General features: G+C 35.9%; 1 protein-coding gene across 3 annotated transcripts in view; it reads left to right on the top strand.

Moving 5' to 3' along the window:
• Positions 1–5,019: 5,019 nt before the first annotated feature.
• LCA5 (lebercilin LCA5) overlaps positions 5,020–17,390 on the top strand; it is a 56,251-nt gene continuing 43,880 nt past the window's right edge. Inside the window, exons 1-2 of one of the 3 annotated variants that reach the window (XM_072642664.1) lie at positions 5,020–5,319; positions 14,189–14,453. In XM_072642664.1, the coding sequence (XP_072498765.1) occupies positions 5,035–5,319; positions 14,189–14,453 (550 nt within the window). In that variant the 5' untranslated portion in view covers positions 5,020–5,034. Of the gene's footprint in view, positions 5,768–14,188; positions 14,454–17,390 lie in introns of all 3 variants that reach the window. The other 2 variants (XM_072642662.1, XM_072642663.1) reach the window with 2 other exon arrangements.

The raw sequence follows: 17,390 nt of genomic DNA, 5'->3' as shown, positions 1-17,390 counted from the left end.
CTTCCCTGTTGAATAAGATAGATTTTTGTACTCAATTTAGTGTGTATATATATTCTTCCTTCTTTGAACCAATTAAGATGACAGTGAGGTTCACAAAATGCCAGCCACTCTTTCACTGTAAAATCTCTTCCTTCTATACCTCTTTTATGTGAAATAATTTTCTTCATTTTTCCTCTCCCTTTCCCCTTTTTCCCAGTCATCCCTCTTTCTCAACCATTCCCCTTATTTTTTAACATTATCCCAACATAATCAGCTCATTCTCATGCCCCTTGTCTACATAGAGTCCTTCCAAATGCCCTAACAATGATAAAGCCCTTAGGAGTTACATACATCATCTTCCTATATAGAAATGTAAACAGTTTAACCTTATTGAGTCCCTTATGATTTCTCTTCATGTTTTGCTTTTTATGTTGCTCTTGCATTTAAAATCAAATTTTCTATTGACTTCTGTCTTTTCATAAGGAATGCTTGAAGCTCCTCCATTTCATGAAATATCTATTTTTTTTCCCCATGAAAAATTGTAGTTAGTTTTGCTGGCCAAGTTATTCTTGGTTGCAATCCTTGCTCCTTTGCCTTCTGGAATATCATATTCTAAGGTCTCCCATTCTTTAACATGGTAGATACTAAGTCTTGTGTGATTCTACCAGGGGTTCCATGATATTTGAATTGTTTCTTTCTGGCTGCTTGAAGTATTTCTCTTTGACCTGGGAACTCTGAAATTTGGCTATGATATTCTTGGGGTTTTTCATTTGGGGATCTCTTTCCAGATGTTATCAGGGATAACTCTGCTTCTAGGATACTGGAGAGGTTTTTCTTTATGTATTTCTTGACATGTGATACCTAGGATCTTTCTTTCATCATTTTAGGCAGTCCAATAATTCTTAAATGAATTTTCCTTGATCTATTTACCAGGTCAATTATTTTTCTAATGATACATTTCAATTTTTCTTCTGTTTTTTTCATTCCTTTGACTTTATTGCTTCTTGATAGCTCATGAAGTCATTAGCTTTCACTTGCCTAATTCTAATTTTTAAGGAATTATTTCCTCAGATTTTATTTAACCTCTTTTCTCATTTGGCCAATTCTGTTTTTTAAGATGTTATTTTCTTCAATTTTTTTTATGCCTCTTTTACCAAACTGTTAATTGATTTTTACTTTCTTGCATTAATCATTTCTTTTGTCAATTTTTCTTCTACCATTATTATTTGATTCTAAAAATAATTTTTAGCTTTTCCAGGAATTTTTGTTGGACTTATGTCAAATTCACATTTGTCTTTGAGGCTTTGCCTGTAGTTGTTTTGATATCATTGTTTTCTTCTGAGTTTGTATCTTGATCTTCCCTCTCACCACAGATTTTTATGGTTAGGTTTTTTGTTTTTTGCACATTTATTATTTTTTTCATTTTGAACTTAAATACAAAAAGACAAAAAAGAGTACTTCTGTAAACACAGCACAAAATAAAAAGATTCAATATAAAACCATGAATTCCCATTTCAGTTTACTTTTTTGAAAAATTATGTAATAAATGCTACACCTATTTTCAAAGCTGCCCTGCTTTTTTGTGCTACTTTCTAAGTTTTCTTTTGTTCTCTGCTGTGTATTCCCCCCTCACCATACCCTAAAGAAGGCTACTGTGAAACATAAACCTATTTTTATATATATATATATATATATATATATACTTAAATATATACACATAAATATATATATACATATATGTAAATATATACCTATAAAAACATGCATGCATATATGTAGATATACACCTACATACATATATATTTATGAGTATATATACATATATATATAAAACCACAGAATACTTCTTTCTCTGGATGTGGTTATCATCTTCCTTCATAAGTCCTTTGCAGCTGATTTATTTATAAAACTCAAAATGACTTAGTCATTCAGTTATTCTTGGAACAATATTTTTATTATTATGTACAACATTCTTCTGGTTCTGCTCATTTCACTCTTCATTATTCCATGCAAGTCTTTCCATATTTTTCTAAAATCATTGAGCTCCTCATTTCTTGTAGCATAGTATATATTACATCACATCTTACCATATACTACAACTTGTTCAGACATTCTCCAATTGATGGGCATCTCCACAATTTCTAGTTCTTTCCCACCACAAGGAGCTGCTACAAATATTTAGACCATGTAAGTTCTTTTCCTTTTTCCCTACTCATCTTGGGGAACAGATCTATTAGTGATATTCCTGGGTCAAAGGGCATATACAGTTTAATAAATCTTTGGACAGAATTCTAGATTGTTCTCCAAAATGGTTTGATCAATTCACAGTTCCACAATGAATTAGCATTCCAGTTTTTCTACAACCCTCCAACATTTCTCATTTTCCCCCCTTCTATCATTTTAGTCAATCTGATAGATGTAAGATATCTCAAAATGGTTTTAAACTTGCATTTCTCTAATATCAATCCCTTATTTATGTATATGTTCCTAAACTTTTTTTTACCTTTTTGGTTAAATTTATATTAATGCACTGATTATGTAGTATTATGAACTGACCTGCCCACTGTAGTCAACTTTTATAATTCTTATTGATTTTGGGGATCACCCATATTTTTAATTATTTTACCCATCCTATGTCAGCAACTCTACGAGAATAAGCAAAAAAAAGTGTCATACCTCAATTGTTCTACTTTGAGCAATTCTGTGTAAAATTGGTATAAAGAAAATGATTATCAGTAATAAGCTCAGTTGTCTTTGATTGCCTATAAATATTACTTTTCCATCTCCTGTGTTTTTCTATCCATAAATTAAATTCAGCTATATCTAGTGATGCTTTTCATGTTTAAGTAAAATATTTCAGGTACTTTTTTCACTTATTTCCAAAAGGTTAACAATATCCAACCCAATGTTTCAACTCAAATTTTTTAAAAAAATCAAATTATACAGACTGCCTCTATTTTAGGCTATATCAATGGTCCTTGTGCTACACAGTGAATTTAGAGAAAATAAAGACTCAGTAGATTGGTGTTCATTTCATCATTGCAGTTTCATTTTAGGGATTCATCCTACTTCCAATGTCATATTGGATAGCTTTTTACAAATACTTCTGATGCAACAAAGTACATTCAAACATCGCAGTATTGGTGGGTATCTTCCACTTCATGCAAAAATATGCTGACTTGCATCAATTAATACCTTTTCTTGTATTGCAAGACCAGGTTCAGTCAAAAAGCAAAAATACCTTATTTCACATATTAGAAGAGCTAGAGGAGAAAACATTTAACCACAGTTCTCTCAAGAATCATCAAAAAGCATTAAGCATTTATGCTATGTTAGAACTGAATTTGAAACCTTATCACTTACATGTTGAACTGAATTTCTTCAAAAACATATCTCTAGTAAACATACAATAAGTGAATAGGAGAATTTAATCTTCTCCCCTCTCAAAAAAATACCCCCAAAGTGTCCTATCTGGCAGTAAGAGAATAGAATTTAACCTTCTCCCCTCTCAAAAAAATACCCCCAAACTGTCCTATCTGGCAGTAAGAGAATAGAATTTAACCTTCTCCCCTCTCAAAAAAATACCCCCAAACTGTCCTATCTGGCAGTAAGAGAATAGAATTTAACCTTCTCCCCTCTCAAAAAAATACCCCCAAACTGTCCTATCTGGCAGTAAGAGAATAGAATTTAACCTTCTCCCCTCTCAAAAAAATACCCCCAAACTGTCCTATCTGGCAGTAAGAGAATAGAATTTAACCTTCTCCCCTCTCAAAAAAATACCCCCAAACTGTCCTTTCTGGCCCATGAAAACAGGAAAGCTAAAGGCAAAGGATCCTAATGTTTTTCATTTGTTTTTGTGGTCCCAGTCTGCACACAGTGTACAGCTAGCTGTACACCTTAATAAAGGTGGGTCCCACCTTTATTAAAAGGTGTTTAATAAATGCTTATTGAAATTGGATCCTAGCTACAAATGGTACATACTCAATTTCCTAAGTACAGCATATAAATACCATACATAGCATACCTCTTTTAGAACTTTTCATAATTTCCTGAAAATCTATTTAAAAATCAGCCAATAAACTAATGAAACTTCTCCATGCCAGGCACTGTGCAAGGTGCTGAGGATATGAAGACGTTAAGATAGCCCTTGCTCTCCACGAGCTTAGCCAGACTGGGGAGAAGAGATGCAAACTTGTGCAGGCTACACTAACAACAGGATACATTGTGGGTCCGCCACAGAGATGAGGCTGGTAAGGCTTCTCATAGAAAGTAGGATTTTAGCTGTAACTGGAAGCCAGGAAGCAGAGATCAGGACAGAGAGCGTTCAGGAACCTGGGGTGAGGCAAATGAAGAATTATTTTTTTTAAATAAATGGTTTCCTCCATAGTCCTACGCATTTCATTTCATGCATTGAAAAAACACTCCACGGGAGAACAAAGGCTTCACCAGACTGCCAAGGGAAGGGAGTCGGTCCCATAATGCAAAAAATAAAAATTAAAATTAAAAAATCCTGCAAAACAAATAAAACCGTGGATGGCGTTCTTAGAAGACTATTTTTATTTAAGCTTCTCAGGCTATTTTAAGAAGATCCCTGGAAGCGGTGAATTTGTTCCAATAACTGGAAAATCAGACCCCAGGAAAAGGGAGCAGTCTTTGAAAGGGCCGACGCTAGGGGCCATCCACGCTCGTTTCTACTACCAGAGATTTCGCACCAATTCACTCCGCCCTTCCCCCCTCGACGGTCTTCCTCTCGCCTGCTTCCTTTCCTCCTCCTTCCCCTTCTTCCTAGGTCGCCTCCTTTTCCGAATCCCCTCCCTCAACCTCCAGGAATTAGGGAGGGGATGTCCAAGAAGTATATAGTCAAAAGCACCCGTTAGAGCCCGACGGAAGATACCTGGTGGGCGTTCCCTGCACAGAACCCCACGAGGTACAGCTGGCCAATGCTAGAGCCTCGCCTGCAATAGCCCCGCCCCCTCCGCTTCATCCGCTAGGGTCGTAGCCAATAGAAAAGACAGGCTGCTAGCACCACCCAATCAGCGTCGGAGAACCGCCACCATGGGCTGGGTCTGTACCGCAGTGCAGTCTGGGCCGCTGCCTCCGTTACCCTGGAGCCCGAGTCGCTGCCCCAAGAGCCTCTGCCCCCGCCCTCGTCCCCGCCCCCGGCTTCGGGTTCAAACACAGCGCAACCTGGCAACCGCAGCCCATAGTCAGCCCCGCACCCTCCCGGGGAGGGACTCCCCCGCCGCCCTCGGGCGTCTGCCCATTGGTGGGCTGACGCGGAGATCTAGGGCTGGGAGGCTTCTTAGCGGAGAGGAAGGTGGAGAAGACGGGCCAGATTTGGTGAGGGAGGCCTGGGCACTAAGAGGACCCAGGGAATGGGGCGGGGACGTGTCTGTGGGGTTTCTTTTTTGGAGGGGAGAGGGTGACGAGAGCCTCCAGTGGAGAAGGCTGTGGCCTTGCCGATGCCCTTTGGCAGGGGGTGACCCTGCCAGAGTTGGGGCGTGAGTGAGGCCCTCCTGATGGAGAAGCGGGGATGAGGCCCGGGGGTGGGGGAGGGGGAGGGAACTCTTGAGGGCCCGGTGGCCGTTCGGATGGTGCGGGCTCTTGGCCTTCCTGAGGCCTGGGAACGGACGGGTTGGTGAGGAGCGGGGCTTAGTAGGGGAAGGGGTGGAGGCTGGAGAGCGACACTGAAAGAAAGCTGCAAGTTTGAATCCCGTCCCTGTCTCCACACCATCCTTAAGACTTGGTTTCCTCATCCGTAAAGAACGTGTGTGACTTTTCAGAGAGGGTAATGCTTTATTATTACAAATATTCTGTGTTTTCAGACTACTGAGATCAATCAGAAAGCATATGTTAAGTATCTCTTTTTTATCCGGAAGCACCGTACTGAAATATAAATATAAAAAAGGCACCCCACCGGGCCCTGGAATTTTGTCAGGAAGACCTGGATTCAGATCCGACTTTAGACCATTCCTAACTGTGTAACCCCTGGGCAAATCTCTTAATGTATTAATTATTAACAAAATTATCAATAAATAATCATTATTAAGAGGGCCAGTTTGTTTCCTCATCAGTAAAATGAGCGATCTGGTGAACGAAGGGGATGGCAGAATTTGAAGGTTGTACCTGTCAGGAATAAATCGATGTGCTCTGAAAATTAAAGGATTCAAAACTGGGTAAAGTGAATTTAGGGATTCTCTTCCTTCTCCTCTCCTCTCCCTTTTTTGGTTCTTGGGTGCAGATGAATATAATGGAGGTGGAGTCATGTTTATATGATGGCATCTGAAAAGTAAAGTATGGAACTTAGTTGGAATTGAAATTTTCTTTGAGTCATCAAGCATGTGTTAAGTACCTTCTATGTGCCAGACACTGTGCTAAGGCACAAAGCCTTTGTAACCTCTGTAGCCTTTGCCCTCAAGGAGCCTACACTTTTACATTATTTGTTTTGCTTCTGACTAGTAAGAGGAATATTTAGGAAAATGATGTTTAAGAGGAACATTACAGTTAAGCTTAGGACTTGAGAATGTGGGAGCAGCTTACTTTTTGAGGAGTTTTCAAGAACAGGGAAATGATACAGAACTGGAGACAAGTGACAGTTTCACAAAGGGCTTAAAAAGATACTTGAAATAATGGGTCATTTAACTTTTCTGAGCCTCAGTTACCACCTCCATAAAATGGTGTAATTTGCTTCATCTCAACGGGTTATGAGGAAAGTACTTTGTAAATGTTAATAAATTATTTAATGTGAACTTTTATTATTCTTTGAAAATTCTAGAATTGATGAGCTCTTAGAAAAGAAAGAGCCACCATTGGTTCATTAAAAATTACATTCTAATTTTCATTTCCTTTTTTTTTTAGTAGTTACTAGATATAGTCCATAAATTTCAGCAAGCTCATGATGTCCTTATAGGCAAAGTGGAAAGATAAGGAATATTACATGATAGCATGGTTAGGTAGATTCTTTTCTGGTTGATTAACTGAAAGCAAGAGTATTAATTAATGCATCTATATGATGCTTGGTGCTGTACTGATAAATAGTTTGATGTTTAGCTTACATGAAGATGTCTGGACATAACATACAAACTTGTAGATGATCCTGAAACTAGGAGAGTAACTAATGATTGGATGAAGTTACTGAAAGCCCCAAAGATCTCATTTGGCTAGAATATGTCTGTAGCTACTAAGATGAACTTTTAGCAAAGAGGGGAATATCATAGATTTAAAACCAGAAGGGAGATAGATCTTTATAGATCATCTAACCCAGAGGTGTCAAACTGGCTGCATGCAACCAGCAAAGCTCCTAATGAGTCTGAACCAGATTAAAACTGTCTTTGGGAAATGCTTAACAAAATAAATACAGTATAGTGTTAATTTGTGATTTTCTAAGTCAGTATGCTGCTGGCAGAGATCCGTTTCTATTTTAGTGTGACACTATTAATCAAATCTAATCCTCTAATTTTAACAGATAAGGAAACTGAAACCCAGAAAAGTGATACAACTAAAGGTCACATTAATTGGGAGAGAGGGGATTTGAATGTAGGCTCTATCTCCAAACTCAGTACTCTTTGCAGCCTTCCTTGTGTCTCATTAATTAAAGGGATAAATGTAAATTTGTGTTCAAAAAATTAGCTGCACAAGTATGGGATGGGGGAACATAGTTTAAAAACAGCTCAGGAAGAACCTAGGATATTAGTGGACTTTAGGGCTCTGTTTAAAAGCAGATGTCTGCTATAAGCCGGGTACTGTAAGGCCACATGTATATAAAGAAAAATGAAAACTGTCTTGCCTCAAAGAGATTGCATTCTTTTGGAAAGGAGGGTAAGAAGATGTGTGTATAGAGATAAATAAATACAAAAGTTTTGAATGGAGAGGGAGAACCTCTACAAAGGTACAACAGGTAAGCTTACTGGGCAGGAAAGTGGCGTGGTTAGACCTATACTTTAGAAATATTGGTTTAACATCTTTATAAAGGATAGACTGGAGCAGGAAAAGATTTGACGCAGGGAGGCTAATTAGGAAGCTATTGCAGTAGTCCAAGTGAGAGGTTATAAGAGTTGAAACCGAGCTGAGTGGAGTTAGTGATCTGGTAGCTAAAACAAACAAAAACCATCTGCTAAAGTGTCGCTAGCAAGAGAGATGATGCTGTTGTCTTCTTCCTTCCAATGTGAGCCAAGCTGCATTTGGAATATCATGTAGTAGGTACCACTTCCTGAGAGGGCACTAGCCAGCCAGTATCATACTTCAGAAGAGACATTGACAGAGGGTAGCAAATAGTATAGGGAATTTGAAATACTGGATGATAATGCGTCCTGTTTAGGCTGGAATGATGAAGGCTTAGGATATTTGCAAGGTTATCCTGTGGAAGAAGGGTAGGACTTGATATGTTTGGGGCTGAGGTAGGGCCAAGAACAGTGGGTGAAAGTTACAGGAAATTAGCTCCTGAGTCAGTAACATTTAAGCTATCCAAAAGTAAAATGGGCAGCTTCAAGCAGTACTGGAGTCTCCATTGCTTAAGGTCCTTAGATGACTACTTGTCTGGCATATATATAGAATTTCACTTTGTGTAAAAGGTTGAACTAGATCCCTGAGTTCACCTCCAGTTAATCAGATTCTGTGATCCTGACTTTGTAAGGTTTAATCTATATTGATAAGTATATAATGGGGACTGACAGATTTAGAAAATTCCGTCCAGGCTGAGTTTGATGATATATCATCACATATAAGTGCGTGCACTTTGGGGGCCTTTTAAAGAAGGGATGTGTGTTTTTAAAATTGCATGAGGTGTTGTTGGAGAGGTGACAGACTTTAAAGGTGCATATGAGACATCTTCAGACATCGCCTATATATTAATATATTTTGTTTGACTGAGCATTTACAGAGGGGCAGGGGAGGAGTGGCAGAAGTGACAAATTCACTTTTTGTTTTCCATCCAGTCATTTTGAGTCATATTGACTCTGTGACTCCATTTGGAGTTTTCTTGGAAAAGATACTGGAATGGTTTGCCAATTTCTTTCCCCACCTCATTTTACAGATGAGGCAACTGAGGCAAATAGGGTTAAGTGACTTGCCTAGGGTCAAATACAAAAAGAAGCATAAAAAAAATTCAAAAGGGGCAGAAACAGGGCAATTTTGTTATTATCTTGTTAAATTTAGTTTTTGCTTTAAAAAAAACACAAACATTTCTAACAATTTCAGATACAGTCTCTTGGTTTTTGTTTTTGTTTTGTTTCAGTAATTAAGTTCATAATAAGAAAACGTTAAAAAAATTCACATGGGGGAATTGCATGGTTTTTTTAAATAATAAAATGGGATTGGGGTAATTTTAATTGTGTTTTATTTGTTCAATGAAAAATAACATTCTCAGGTAATGAGATGTATAAGTGTAGGAAATAGATTATGATTCTAACTTCATATTTATCACATTAATATAATGTTTTATAGTTTATACAGTGTTTTTCCTCATAATCACCCTATGAACTATGTACTGTGTTTTTATTGTCCTCCATCTTACAGATAAGGGAATTGAGATTTAAAGAGGTTAAATGACTTGCTTAAGGTGACACAATTTGTAGGGATCAGGGCCATTATTTGAATCCATTTCTCTTTATTCCAGTCTGGTGCCCTTCCTTCCACATTAAATGTGGTAAATGAGCTACAGGTATTTGGGGGTAAATTGTTTATGGAAGGGAATGTACATGTTATTATCAAGCTATCTGTAATGTATCTAACATAAAGAATTGTGGGAGGGCTAAAATCCAATTAAATCTGATTGGGGTCAGTGATTATAATTTTTTGTAAGAATAGTTTTTTTTTTTTTAACTTAATTGCTTTGATAGTGATGTGCTTTGGATAATCTTTAAGTTAGAATCAGATAATAGATATGTGTGTGTGTATTTTATCTCTGTGCAAGCTATAGAGAAAAATGAGACTTAGAATAAGTTTGGAGGGATTTTTTTTCCTTCCTCCTTTTCATTAAAAAGACCATTACACATAAAACACACTCAGGAGGCAATATTATTGTTTTAATATGAGTGGCCGGTCAGTTATTTTCCAATATTCTGTTGTTTAATGCTAAGTGAATTTCACATTGGGATTTCTTTGTGGTGTTCATCTGTATTAGTACGCTAACATTTATGTAAGTCATTAGTTTATATTTGGATTCTTTAATAAAGTATTTATTCAGATGGAGAATATTAGTTAGCAACTTTAAAACAATGAATTATCTACATATCTTCTGTTACTATTGATATGCCAACCTGGAAAAATTTTCTCTATGAGGTCAAAAAAAAGGACAGTGAAATTTTGATAGTTCATTATTACCCAGAATGTTTGTGTGTGTGTGTGTGTGAAGTGTTTGGTTGTCTGACTTTTTCTGAGGTATCTGATCACTGTAAGTTAGGGGGAGATCAGACACTAAACCCCATTAGTTTCGGTGATTCTGTATTTTTAAGGAACAATTGCTTAGCTGATTAAAAAGTTGCCTTGATTATAAGATTATATATTCCTAAAAGGCTGCCTTGTTTAACATAGGTCAACTCATATTCCATAAAACAGAAGCCAGATGTGAGATGATAATAGTCCTGTCTCTTAACACTAGAGTTATGATGGTAATACTGTCTCTTAACACTAGTGTTATAAAGAGGTTCTGCTTTATGAAGAATGGTCAGACTATAGCCAGATTATATTCCAAAATTTCATTTGTTACATCCCAACCTCTGAGACCAGTGTGAGCTTTTTGTTTTAGCACATTTTATTTGTGCACGTGTGATATTAGCATTTGGTCACAGATCTTTTGTATTTGTACATTGTATATATTAAAACAATAATATTGCTACCTTAACATTAATTTTTTAATATAGCTTAAAGATCATAAAAAAATCATTTGGTTTTTCTATTTCATCTGCCAGTGACTAAACTTACCATGATTAGTTTAATAAAAAAAAGAGATTATTGTAGTAAAAAAAAAAATTTATGCGAGGGGTGGTCAGTGACATCTTTTATCACATGCAGCACTTCATTTACGTACTATTGGCAAACCTTAAAAAATGGGTTAGGATTAAATTAAAAGAGAGAAAAAGACAATTAAATTGGAGAATAAAAGATGATATAAAAGGAGAAAAAGATAGCTGAGAGTGCCAACAAGGGATATCTACTCAGACATAATGGAAATACTATAATGACCTGAATTGTTTTAAACTAGGGATTCCCAGTGAATTTTTTTAATGTTCTCATAATTGTATTGTAAGTTTCTGTATAGACTACAGGAGAAAGGTAGAATAAAAGTTGATTTTCTTACTTTTCCCTTTTGGAATTTAAGAGAGGCTCCAGAAACCCTTGTCAATTCATTCGAATACTACTGCCTTTTAAAAATAAAAAGTAGATAATTTGAGAAAATAGCTTTTAGTGTCTATTTACATTTTCTAATCCAGAGGCAAATATTTTAAAAGTAAATATTTTAGTAATGTGCAGATTTCTCTACAGTTGCATTCCATCTTGATGTGAAAGTCCTTGAAGGTTGTACTAGTAGGATATAAGCTCTGGCATTTTCTAGTAATCTAAATAAGTTTTGATTATAGACCCAATAGAAGGCTAAGTAGCTGTTTATCCTAGAACCAGCATATCTAATTTGGAAAATCTCATCACCAGATAAATTCTTTGGTCACTGTAACTCTTGAAGAGAAATTGTAGAGTGGTATGATCAGTACTTTCTAATTATCACATAGATTTTTGAAAATAAAGATTTTTTATGTTAAGAATTTAAGTTGGATTTATCTTTCCAAAGGGATGGGAGTGTTATTCTTAATAGGTATTTTCAGTTGATTTTATATGCAATCACAATTGTAGAACTAGGTTGAAAATACTAGTTTTTTAGATGCTCATAATTGTCACAAAATACAAGAAAATATTCTGTTTTCATTTTTGCCTGTGGATTTTGTTTGTAAGGAAAGTATTTTTCATAGAATTAATGTGAGTTATCTTTGCAGGGGAGGTAAGAAAAAAAGTGAAATAAAGTACCCAAATTTCAAAAGATAATCCTTGAATTCACTGCTGCATGTGTTTTTGACCAGTTACTTCTTATGTAAAAATGCTTAGTATAATTTTAAAAACCAATATTATTTTAAAAGATTCTTTATTTAATTGATACTTGTAGCAGACCATGTAAAGATTTATAATAGCTGTTTTCTGCTTTAGGATTTGACCTGGACCCTTCTAGAAGATGCATTAGGGAACTGATCTCTATACATTCAGTTAAAATCAAGCATCTAATCATGGATGATAGTTTTAAAAACTCATCCTAAAAGTCTTTGGCAAGAGATATACATTTCAATATATATTCAAAATATATTTGCGACTTTCCCTAGTTTGTTTCTTTTATAACATATATATATACATATATATAGTATAACTAGTTGGTTATTATTATTAAAACTCTTTGAAAACAAATTGTTGCTTTTCCACAGTTGATACACACACATACATAAAGTCCACAGATTTTTTTTTTTAATAAGGTAGCATTCTTAGTCTTTTAAGTCTCAGAACAGTTGATGATCTGCATTGGTAAAGGAAATTTCCTCACCAGGAATTCACTATACCAATGAAATCAGAGGTCTGGATGAAAAAGAAAGAAAACGCACACACAGGTCCAGACTAAAGAAAGCTTAGCATGTGTGCACGACTGTCCATGATTGAGTCTATCAGTTTGCTTTACAGTTTTGGAATTTATCTGGACTCAAAGATGATTTCATGTAGAAATGAACTATGAGTGAGGTTTTATTGCTGTTGATAGCATTTCAATAGATGTAACTTAAATAATTTCATACATAACATTCACCAATAAAAATCTAAGCTAGTACATTTCTCATGTACACTATTCTTACATGCTCAGAGGTATAGAGAATTTTTATTGTAATTTTTATTTTTAATTATTGTAATTGTAATTTTAATTATTTAATTAATTTAATTTTAATTTATTGTAATTTTATTTTTACACAATATATATGCATTCAGTTTTGAGTGCTTATAATTACATTATTTACATGGTAGTCTGTTAACGGTGCCTCTCATTATCCTAAGGTTTATTGAACATGTTTAATATCCAAATATACAGTTATCTCTTAATGTAAGTGGACTATTCTGCAGACTTCTACCTAAAACCAGTTTTTACACAATGCAAATTTGTTCCTACCTACCATTACACTTACCTTATATAACAAAGGCATGCACTAAATAAAGGATTTACTTAAGTCACAAAATATGCTAAAATGCGGACATATTAAATAATGTACTATGATAATAAACAGATTTATGAAATGAAAGGTAAAGTTAATGTAAAGTTAACATAGGTGTGTAGTATTTTATCCCTTCCCTACCCACTGCACCTAGCCTTTATCACTGGTGGTTGGATGGGCGACTGTTTTTAATGAAGCTATCGAGAACTGTTTAGACAACAACTCTCTTTACTGTATCCAACAATAGCAAGAAAAATCATCCTCAACTCATCTTTTAACTTTTAACAATTCTGGAGTATTTGGATCCATCTTTTCAATATTAGAAAAAAATTCACTCAAATGACGAAATGCTTCTCCTAGTTGTTTCACATTGTGAATCTTTTTGGTTTGACCTTGGGTTCTGAAGGTCTTTCTTCTTCTGCAGTCTTTGCAGCTAGCAATTCAATCATACCCTCATTCAGATTTCTTTCAGAATTTTTTATGGAAAGTTGAATTTGTGTAATGCGAGTTTATATAAAGTGAGAACTGTATAATTGAGAATTCAGAATTTTTGTAGAGTTCAAAATCAGAGTATTATGGACTTCTAGGAAGTGGCGATAACTATGTTCCTTCTGCTAGTATTGTAAATCATTATGTATGAAACTTTAGTTCAGATTGTGAAATATACCCTACCTTCCCCATTTTTAAAAAATGTAAGGCAGAATATGATTATGTTTTTCCTTTAAAGCACTTCATTGGTATTACCTTTATAACACTTAAAAGTAGCCTATTTTAAAACTGTTATTAATCATAAAGCTTTTTTTAATTATACAAAAATTATAGTTTTTCTATAGGAATAAACTTTTTCTACTTTTGAGTGATATTATCAATTACTAATATGAAACTTAGACCATTTGCTTATAAGAAAAATAGGAATTACAAAGAATACGGTATATTCACCAGAATAGGAAGACTATTAAAATGTCCTTCCCTATTATCAGGGACGCTTCTGGAGAAAAGGATCCGTGAAATTATGTGAATACAGACTGTATGTCAAAACAATGGGAGAAAGAGCAAGAAGCACAGATTTCAATCATGACAAATACTCAGAACAAGAACGATACAGTGACTCCTTTTGTTCCGATGATTTTGAAAATTCCTTTGCTTCTACCATGTCATCAATCCAGAAGGCCTATCATACTCCATCCGTAAGGAAGAAAGGTACTAAGATACACAGTTCAGATAGTCAAGTACATCATCACCAAGGTAGGTTCAAGGTCTACTTAAAAAAAAGGTTCATTTTTAATTTTCAAGGAAAGTTTAGGTTACTTTTTAAAGATGTCTATGGATGAGGTTCAGAGCTGTGACTAGGAATAGACGTGATTGGTACCTAAGGTACAACATCAAGGATGGCTGAGTGGGAGTTCAATTTTAATATTACTTGAAAATGTGTATATTTTTAGTGATAACAAATTACACTCTGGCAGGTAGGTATTTATTTTGTGGTAACCTGAGTTTAATGTCCTACAATTAGGATTCAGTCTCAGTAAGCAGTAACACATATGAAGAGCAATTTTCAAACCTTACCAAGGGTCCTTATGTAGCTTGCTTCAACTCTAAATTTGTACATATATATGTCTACTAGTGGGATTGTAGAAGTCTTTTGTAATCTGTTTTGGAATGATTATAATGTTGCTTTCAAGGTAGAGTGCTATGGTATTTCTAGAATAATATTTTATTCTATGCATAATACAATAAAACATTAAGCTAAATTCAGTATGTGCTTGCTGTCCTCCTAAATACAAGCCAAAATCACATAAGATGATTAGCTTCTATCCCTGTCCATCCTTATACATAACACATTTGTAGGCACTAGTGAACCCTATTGAACAGAACAGTGAGTGGGATAATACTTTTTGCTGTCTTATTTTCTTTAGGGCCTATGATCAACTACTAGGGGAGAGTACAAACTGTAGTTAGATAAACATAGTGGCCTGCCACAAACATAGAGAGGCATATATAGACTTGGAGTTAAACCAGTATTAGTTAAGTACTCCCTGTGGATGGAGCATTATGCTAAATCATGCGGGATATAGAAAATTTAAGTAAGACACTAGTTCCTGCCCTCATGGAGCTTATAGTTGCATGCATCATTTCAGTTGCATACTACTCTGCATGATCCCATTTGGGGTTTTCTTGACAAAGATTCTGGAGCGATTTGTCAATTCCTTTTCCAGCTCATTTTACAGGTGAGGAACTGAGGCAAACAGGGTTAAAATGACTTGCCCATGTTCACATAGCTGGTAAGTATCTGAAGCCAGGTTTGAACTGAGAAAGATGTTTTCCTGATTCCAGGCCTAGGGCTTGTGCCACCTAGCTGCCCTGCAGTCTCAAGATGGATATAAAACACAGATAATATACAGGATAAAATAAATAATTCAAGTGGTACAGAACAAGTGCTTTATATGTGGTTGATGTGAGGAAAGGTAATTTCAAATTATGGGATCAAGCAAGACCATGCCAGAGATCTCTTTTGAGTTCAGTTTTAAAGGATGTATAGTTAGTTGCTCATTTGTCAAAGAGTGAGAGAGAGGACATTTAGTGATAAGTATCAGCGAGAGCAAAGACATGATTATGCAGGAATGCATAGGACATAGAGTGAATCATCTGGTTTGACTACATTGTAGATAATGTGACCAAAAAGGAAGTAGAATACCAGATTGTAGAGGGTTTGAATGCTAGCTAAAGGAGTTTGAAGTAGGGAGCCATTAAAGATTTGGGAAGGGCCAGATCTGTAAAGAAGATTAATGTCGCATCGGAATGAAGAATGGATTGTATTAGGAAGAAGTGGGACCAGGAAGAGTGCTGTTGTAGGACCAGCAGATGGGGATAAGAGCTCGTGCTAAGGTTGAAACAGTGGGAATGGAGGGAAGATATGAAGGTGGAATCAACAGGTCTTACTAATTTTGCCTGGAAGAATTGGAACACTAACATTTTGAACAAGGAATACTGGGTAGTACTGCTGGGCATGGTAGTACCACTAACAGAAGGAGTAACATCTTGGGGGTGAGGGAGGTGAAACATGTTTACAATAAGATAAACTCAGTTTGGAGCATAGAATTTTAGAACTGATTGGAACCTTGGAGGATATGTTGTATTTACAGTGTTAGGAGGGGCATCTAGGTGGTGCAGTGGATAGAGCACCAGCCCTGGAGTCAGGAGAAACTGAGTTCAGATGTGACCTCAGACACTTGGCACTTACTAGCAGTGTGACATATTGCCTTGACCAAAAAAAAAGTTAGGTTATGCAATAGAGAGAGATATTCTGTAGAGAAGCACAGATGGGAGCTCAGGAGAAAGAAAGAGGCTGGTAGATTTAGAAGTCATCTGTATAGAAACAATAGCTGAAGCAGTGAGAATAAGATTGACACTAATAATAATAATAAAAGGTGGCACATGCTGAACACTCAATAAATGCTTGCCGACTAATATTTATGTATATACATGTTCTCATTTGAACTTCCAAACAACCCTATGAAGTAGGTACTATAATGGATGTCCTCATTTTGTAGATAGGTAAACTAAGGCACAGAGAGATTGAGTGACTTGGTCATGGCCACATAGCTAATAATGGTGTTAGAAAGAATCTGAACCCAAATGTTTTGATCCCTTTCTCCCCACTACATGGCACTGCCGCTAATAAGAGAAAGTGTTACACAAAGACAGAACTTTGGGAATTACTGACTTTTAAAAGCCTGGAAGAAGAGAAGGAGTATTTAGTCAAGAGATTCAAGAAAGTATCTCTGAAACCCAGGAGGAAGACTCTAGCTTTAGAAGGAAGAGATATTTACATGCTGCAAAGAGGTGAAAGAGAGTGAGGACCAAAGAAAGTATTTAGATCTGGTGCTTAAAAGTTTATTTTTCACCCTTGAGTGTGCAGTTTCAGGAGAGTAGTGGGGAGTGGAAGCCGGATTTCAAGGGCATGAAGGAAAGAGGATAAGGAAGTAGGAACTTGGATAATTCAAGAAGTTTAGCAATAAAGAGAAAGAGAGGGGATATGATGGTAGCCAGATGTTATATATGGAATAAGGGGATGCTTTGGGGGTTTTTTTTAATATTGGGGAACGTGTATAGGCAGGTGGGAAGAAGTTAGTCGAGAGGAAGAGATTAAAGATATATGAAAGAAAAAAGGCTAATTGCTGA

The sequence above is a fragment of the Notamacropus eugenii genome, chromosome 2, assembly GCF_028372415.1.
Source record: "Notamacropus eugenii isolate mMacEug1 chromosome 2, mMacEug1.pri_v2, whole genome shotgun sequence".
Taxonomy (NCBI): domain Eukaryota; kingdom Metazoa; phylum Chordata; class Mammalia; order Diprotodontia; family Macropodidae; genus Notamacropus; species Notamacropus eugenii.
Note: the sequence above shows the minus strand (reverse complement) of the source record. Positions and strands in the feature narration are given on the sequence as shown.